Consider the following 8,573-nt stretch of genomic DNA (forward strand, 5'->3'; position numbering starts at 1 on the left):
GGCAAATTGCCTTCAACTATAACATAAAGTTTTCAATTATCATAGCAACAGCAAACCATATTGTGCTGTAAATTATTTAACCATAACAAGCGTACACAAAACTACAAAATCTTGTGATTCAACTAATCTCTTTGACATTTAGAACATTTGAAATAGAATATAAATACTGATTTAAGTCACAAAAAGTTACGTGGAATACCTTAAATTTTTTTAAATGCTGATACAAAATGATATTCAACTAGTATTATTAGGCAAGAATTTATTATAATTTGAAAAAAAATTCTAAAAAAATCATGCAATTAACTATCATTATCATTGATAGTAATCTTTGGTACAGTTGGACAAAATTTAAATTATTTTTTTAATTCTTATAATCAAAAATGAAATAACCATCAATTTTATCCTCATACTCTGTGTCCCAAGGATATTAGGGAAACAGAATTCAAGGAAAATTTCTCTTAACTAATTTCTAGGCACATGCTCATAAACACAGTTTCAAATTATTAATCCTTCGCATAAGCTTCAAAATTTTTATGAGTCATCTCATGTGTTTATATGTTACATAAATAATTTCATCATTACTCATTATGATGAAATTATTTCATCTGGTGAATTTATTAAGAGTTTAATAATTCATTTTTAATTATTTCAGTTTACATTTTAATTATTGTGAAATTTGGAGTATATGAAAAAACTAACTAAATCTTTATAACATTTAAAAAATAATTTCACTTTCTAACAAAAAAAAAAGTGTACATAATGGCTGTATCTATTATCACTAATTATATGCAACTTTCACAAGTTCAATAAAATTTTCTTTATATTCATTTTTAATGTTTAGTTCTGTTTCTACAATTTTTATTAAAATATTTAATTTATATACAGAAAAAACAAAACAGCAGATAACTTACCTCTTTAAATAGGGAAAATGCATTTCAGAGCTCTTTTCATCTTAAATTTCTCATTAATAATGTAATAATAATACTTTCTATTGGTGCTCTACAAAGAAACTATAATGATCTTAGCAGAGAAGATAATAGTAATTATTTTAGTAACAACAATGTAGTATACATCATTAATACAAATCAGATAAAGAATATAGTTTTATGAAAAAATTAAAAAAGTCACATTTCATTTTTTCATTGCAATAATATGTTGTGTATTTATTTACTGGTACATCAATAAGCAAATTTCAGCCTTAAATAAATGTTATCGATATATTACCATATTTTCTACCCCTGTTAATATGGCGCATCTTCTATGTATATTAACTGCAAATTCATATATATGCAAGCATGTACACAGTATGATTACAAAATTTAATTCCAATTATATTTAATAATACTAATAAATTAATTAATTTAAAACATTTCTTTTCAAGAAATGAAACCTCACCTATATTAATAGTAGCTTGTCTACTGATGACTTCAGGAGATAAAGCAGTTAACTTGGTTACATCCTAAAACACAAAATGAATCTATCATTAAATCACTTGCAGATCACTTAACAAGCAGAAAGTTATGGTATAAGACAGCACACTTGACTGTTTTTAAGAAATGGAAAAAAGCCCAAATCAGATGAATAATGAATAAATTAACTGTACTTTTTAATTCAAATTTGTATTTGAATTTAGGAGGGGGACTAATGTGCTTTATCCCATAGCCACTTCTGCTATGAAATTTACTGTGCATCCAGTAGGCAAGTATTAGGTTCTTGTACAGTCCACAAGCAGGTCCTCTGCACTACATCAAAAGAATGCATAACCTCTACATAAGTACCAGAATCCTCAGCAAAAAAAGAGTGGGAACTAAACTATAAACTCAGAATCCCAAATAGAGAAGTGAACAATGTCAGAAATTAAAGAGTATATGTTGAGAAAGGGCAATCTAACAATTATGAAACCACAACATGAAACAAAATATCCATCCCTTCATGTAGTGGGCACATCATTTACAAATATCTTAACACTTAACTGTTAAAAATAAATTATTAAGTAGCTATACCCACAAAAACCTTAAATAGTTTGTGGGTACAGTCTGAATGTAATCCACTTTGTTGCAGTCAGCATGGTATATGGACTAATGCCCTAGCAAAAGATTTCCATTTTAATATATGTGCATGCAATAAATAATGGCCAAGGTTAAATAGCAGCAAAGAATGTCCCACGCTCATGTTCAGACACTATATACAGTGAATAAGGACAAAACAGAAAAAAAATTTGTTACCAAAAACCAATAATTATACTGAAGAATTCAACAGAATAAAATTCCAACCAAGGGTGTGAATACTTTATAATATACATACATTGGATAAGGTTAAAAAAAAAAAAATTTAGAATATATATACTGTATTTATAAAGGGTGATTTTATAATCCTGTTACCCAATTATTAATGTCTGGTAATTTTTTTCTAAGAAAGGGAAATTTGGTTTTGTGACACGAAGTTGGTAGCGGTACTCAACCGGTATAGATATGGCAGTGTGAGTTAATTCTCCTTGAGCTGTGTAAACTTTTGTGCCGTTTCCGGTCATGTTATGAACAGAATGTCTTATACCATAGAACGAGTTTTCATTCTTGAACAATATTTTGCTACGAAATCGTACACGAGTGTAAAATAATCATTTCAAATTAAATTTGTTGGTGTTCCTCTGTCAGAAAAAAATGCCAATTTCTATGCTAGCAAACCGATTTCAAGAGACAGGTAGTGTTTGCGACAGAAAACGTAGTGGTCGACCAACTCGCGTGACAGATGACGTTTTAGAGAATGTGAATACAAGATTGCTCAATTCTCTACGGAAAAGTTTACGAAAACTTTCCACGCAAGTTAGTTTGTCATATCGAGTGAGTTGGTCGACTACTACGTTTTCTGTCGCAAACACTACCTGTCTCTTGAAATCGGTTTGCTAGCCTAGAAATTGGCATTTTTTTCTGGCAGAGGAACACTAACAAATTTAATTTGAAGTGATTCTTTTACACTTGCGTACAATTTCGTAGTAAAATATTGTTCAAGAATGAAAATTCGTTGGTCTATTGTAAAAGACATTCTGTTCATAACACAACCGGAAACGGCACAAAAGTTTACACAGCTCAAGGAGAATCAACTCACACTGCCATATCTATACCGGCTGAGTAGCGCCATCAACTTCGTGTTGGCCACATAACTTTTTACAAAATATTCATATCAAATTACGTATTAAAATCACAATTGAAAATCATTTTATATTATACTTAAGATATAAAATTAAAAAATTCTTAAAATTTCTTCTTCCAAATCGAAGTTAAAATAAAAACAAAAATTGCATATATAGAAATATGAAGTAGTCATTTACTAAAATTAAATTAAAATAAAAATAAAATAAATAATTTAATAAAATAGAAATCCATGTGGACTAGCAAGCCAAAAAGTTATGCCTTACATCCATAATGGAACAAGGTGTCATCCTACTATATTTTATTTATTAATTTTGTACTTAGATTGATCAGATAAATACAATTTGTATAGTACAAAGGAATATGATTCCCAAAGTAACTGACTTTAGAGAAATAATAAAAATAAAAATATATATATATACATAGGGTCATTGAAGAAGGTTGTGGAAATTTAAAAAATTGTATCAGAAACTACTAGAGATAATGTGAAATGAGTACATTTTTTAAAAATTCACCAACTCAAAAAGATTTTTTTTTTACATACCTTAGAATGTTTCAATATGAGTTCAGTTGGTCGCTCTGCAAACATCCAGCTGATAATCAACTTCTGTCCGGGCTCGCTGGATCATTGCAGGCGTTAACTGTGGCAATAGCAGCGGTGATCTGCTGTCTTAAATGTTGTAAATCCCTGTTTTTTCACTTTGACAATGTTAACATATTCCCATAGAAAAAGATCTAGGGGTGTCAAATCTGGGCTTCTTGGAGGCCAAAGCACAGGACCAACCCTACCAAATCAACAATTAAGGAACCTTACATTGAGAGCAAACGGTGTTCACTCTCAATGAAATATTGAGAGCAAAAAGCGACACCTAGGCTGAAATATTACAGCAACATTACTTTCTTGTTCAATTTGGTCAACTTGCAGAAAAATATACAGTTATAGCACATCTAAATAAACATCCCCTGTGATAATAAGCTCATAAAAAGGGAATGGGCCAATCGCATGATTGGACATCAAACTGCAACATACGTTTATTTTTGGGAAATCTCTGGCATGCTCAATAATTTCATTGGGTTGCTGAGATCCCCATATCCTACAATAATGCTGGTTGACACAACCACTGGCATGGGAAGTCGCTTTCCATGAAAAATTCAAAGATATGTAAAAAAAACTTTCAGAGTTGATGAATTAAAAAAAAAAAAAAAAAAATAGTTTGATTACCTCTAGTAGTATCCAAGAAACAATTCTTTAAATTGCGTCAACTTTTTTCAACGGCCCTGTACATACTTATATATATATATATATAAAACAGCAAACTAAATAAAAATTCAGTTTCATTTCCTTCAAATAAAAATAAAAGATTTAAAGCAAATTCTTAATTTGGAGCGACTCATTTACAAAATACATTATTTTATAAAATGTAAACGTCTTTTCATCATACTAATTTATAAATATAAGTATTATTTTAATGCTGAATTTACTAAATTTATAGATAACCTAACAAGAGAACATCATGTTCTGCAGGTATTATTAGAATTACATTATATCTGTAACTAATAATGTACCATGCACTTACTTCCCATAATTATTCTATAAGCAGGTAATATTGTATTATACAATCAACAGAATCAATTGAAATTTAATAAAAATAAAACAAATCATGTAAAATGTTTGATTTGACCTGATTATTTATTAATTTTTTTTTAAGACCTGATTATTTATTAATTTTAAGAACATATACAAATATAAAACAAGGACAGCTAAATATGAAATATAGAAACCAAAATTTTACTACACGAATAAGAAAATTTAAAAAAGGGAGGGAAAAAAGATTTAGTACTTATTTTTTCAATTGAACGGGGGGTTCAAAAATTACTCCATTACATATAAAATAATACTACATGTAAAATAATTTTCATGCATCTTTCACAGCACAAGTTTCAAACATTATATTTATTTTTACATATTAAAAAGAACCTTGCTTTCAGAAAAGGAGACAACCCTACTAAGTTTCATACATAAGGTAATTAACATAAATAAAAAAAAAAAAAAAAAACACAAATACTAAGCACAGGTCAATAAAGTTATTATTTTGAAATCTTAAGAGAAAATATGTATTCAGCTCCTTTATTGATGTTGTAGCCCTAAACAAAGGCACAGGATATGCCTGTTATATGTTACAAATTTTAAGCTAAATCAAAGTATGTTCATCACTACATCTAAAGACAACGTAAAATAAAGTACTATAACTCAATTTTAAATGTTAATCACATATGATATTTTACCTAGAACTTAAACCAATTTTAATCTACATAGAAATACTACTTTAAAAAACTTTCAATTAAAAAATACACACAAACACACTTAATTCTTTTACAATAATATAACATGTGAACAAAGTAATTTACTGGTATATTATTAGACTAAATGGTACTAGTCAGAATTATTTTTTCCAACTAACAATGTTTATTAAACCATCAGTTTCTGTGGTAAGCAGGCTAAAGATGTCAATCAGTTGTAGTTCAGCAAAAACTGCATTTTAGTGGACTTATGATGTTGATGTGCAACTTTGTGAAGAAGATATTAAAAAATACCTTTTTACTCAATAACTATCACCGAAGCCAAAATTCTACTACAGAAAATGTATTAAATAAAGGAAGTAACTCAAAAGAGCCTTCGATTATATTTGTTGTAATCAATCATTTCACCAGTTTGATGTTATATTTTATTTCTTCCTGTTCTTAAGAACCGGAATTTTGTTAATTTATGAACTGTCCTGTAAAATCTGATATATAATATATCCGTACTTATCAAAATAATTACACCTGGATGTATTTATACATACAATCAACCTAGTTCTTTTTACAAGATTCTACACACTTTTAGTAAAATGCACTACAATTTACTTAAACATACCTTACAACCCCGTTATTTTATACTTTACTAATTTAGTTAATTCTTGTGTTCCCATCTAATATAGTAATTTTATAACTGGCTTGGTAAATATTTATGACCATAATAATATTTCCTATTAAAGGTCTGTATGTTATAACCTTACTTCCACTGAACATTCCATTTGTACATAACATAATATTGTTATTACCTTGAAATCTAAAGAGATAATATGTATTTAGCGCTTTTATTGATGCTGTAGGTCTAAACAAAGGCACAGGAAAATTAGTTTTTGTAGGCTAGACAACCATCCATTATCAAAGTAACTACACCTGGATGTCTATATATATTACCTACATATATTGAATTTCAGCCAATCCACCAAGTACAGAAATAAAAAAACATTCTTACCTTTATTTCCTCTACATTATAGTGCTTTTGGGCCTACGTCTATCCTCAGTAATGTTTTCTGATTTATTTATATTTTCATTTACACATATAATTGCCATGTAACCATGTAATTCCTTTATTCTACACATATATAATCTTGTACATCAAAGCAAACATAAAGGTGTTAATTTGCAAGCATATGTTAAATATTATAAGATTTAATAATTAAACAGTTCACAAATTATTATTAAGCAAGTAATGATACTCAAATGAATTTTCTAATATTTCTCTTTAAAGCAGAAAATATCTTAAAGAAATACCCTACCTTCAAAAAAAGAATTTAATTACTACACACTAGTTCATAACATAAATTAGTTTTTAATTAATTCAATAAAAACTTGCTCCCACAGAAATACACATCTATATCGTACATACTGCCAAACCACAAATAGTGAAATAATGGTCGGAAATGAAGATTAAAATGATACATAAATCTCAAACATTAGAAATGAGCACAACGTACTCAGCAATGTACTTCATTTGTATTAATAGGAATCTAAAAAATCGTGGGGTGTTACAAAGTCAATAACCTCCATCCACGAACACGACTTCCAAAAATCTCAAACAGGAATCTGTCATACATCTTTAACAAAGCATAATATTTTTATAATTTAATGTACATTATCAATAACCTTCATTAAATAACCAATATGTTAGGTGTTGTAATATTATGAGAAAAAAGAAAACAAAATTTGGTAGTCAAACCATCCTTACAAGTTTGGAAAGATCCTGCTTCGATAAATTTGGCTGGTTTGTAGTAACAGAACCACTTTCAACACTAGACATTATCTACTGAATTTAAAATTAACTTATCAAAGAAACGAGGCAAAATAATCATAGAAATCTGTAAAATCACGAAACACTGACGAGTACAAGACGATATGGCGACCGAGTATTACCACCAAATTCAACGAACTCATGTGTGTTAGTTTCCGGTAATCCATCGGAGAAACATCCAAATTCAGTAAACATACTTATTTTGATATTATTTAAATAGTTTATAATTAAAATGTAATTTCTAATAATAGAACATTATTTTTTCTATTGCTTATTAACTCAACTGTTGCAATAAAAAAACCTAAATATTTTTAGAAAAACATAAATTCAAAGATGAGGATATAAAATAAAACACTAAAGATGGGGAAAACCAGATATTTAAAAAATCTACAGCTGTATAATTTCAATAATCTTCTAGAATAAATCTCAATTTTTTCGTTTAAAACCACTCAAACATTTTGTTAATGAAATCAAGTGCTCAATAAAATGTCCCATTGTGCAACAGCGACCCTAGCGGCAAAAATCTACTTATAACCTTTGTCTGTATAACTGGATAGGGAATCTTTAGGGTAAATACAATTAATTGTTTAATATTTAACCATACCTCAGCGCTGCAGAATGAGCAGCTGGGAACTAAATAAAACCACTGTACGCTTGCGCGGCTATAATCGTGATGTAGGGATTTTTATTTTACATGGGTCAGATAACCAAAAGAACGGTCATTTTCGCAACACAAGGAGAGATTTAGTTGTAGAAAATTTATGTAGAGATCAGATACATAGTATATAGAGATCAGTGTTCAAAATACAAAATCAGAACACCTACTACATCGGTTTAAAACGTGATTTTATCCCTACACTTACCTCTGGGCATGCGCCGTTTCATTTTATTTAGTTTTACCACCCATTTAGTGACGCTAGTTTACGCTTCAAATTTTACCAATTACAATATAAAGATGCCTTATCCAGATATATAGAGATCAGTGTTATAACATCACTACGGGTCTGGAAAGGCAAAATCAATTGCTACGCCCTTGTCTCTTTATCATGTTGCGTTACTGTCCTTTTGTTTCAGAATTTAATAATCTCTACTTATAAATTACGGATTTTATATTTGAAAGCCGAATTTTTAAAAAAATCCGCTTAGTTTTTACTCATTTTTTTCAACAACTTTAACCACATTTCGTCATGCTGTTCGATGAATTTTACTTAATGTTACCCATATGTCAGTAATTACAGATAGTCAAACGAAAATCCCATCCAGATCCCACTATTACATAACGTTGTACATAGTAATTTCAGACT

The 8,573-nt window shown here is 29.0% G+C and overlaps 1 protein-coding gene across 2 annotated transcripts in view; it reads right to left on the bottom strand.

Moving 5' to 3' along the window:
- Window positions 1–7,537, bottom strand: part of LOC142328208 (eukaryotic translation initiation factor 2 subunit 3-like) — a 76,434-nt gene extending 68,897 nt beyond the window's left edge. Inside the window, exons 1-2 of one of the 2 annotated variants that reach the window (XM_075371799.1) lie at window positions 7,207–7,417; window positions 1,396–1,459 (exon numbers count right to left, since the gene is read on the bottom strand). In XM_075371799.1, the coding sequence (XP_075227914.1) occupies window positions 1,396–1,459; window positions 7,207–7,278 (136 nt within the window). In that variant the 5' untranslated portion in view covers window positions 7,279–7,417. Of the gene's footprint in view, window positions 1–1,395; window positions 1,460–7,206 lie in introns of both variants that reach the window. The other variant, XM_075371798.1, reaches the window with a different exon arrangement.
- Window positions 7,538–8,573: the final 1,036 nt, after the last annotated feature.

This window comes from Lycorma delicatula, chromosome 7 (assembly GCF_047948215.1).
Source record: "Lycorma delicatula isolate Av1 chromosome 7, ASM4794821v1, whole genome shotgun sequence".
Lineage (NCBI taxonomy): Eukaryota > Metazoa > Arthropoda > Insecta > Hemiptera > Fulgoridae > Lycorma > Lycorma delicatula.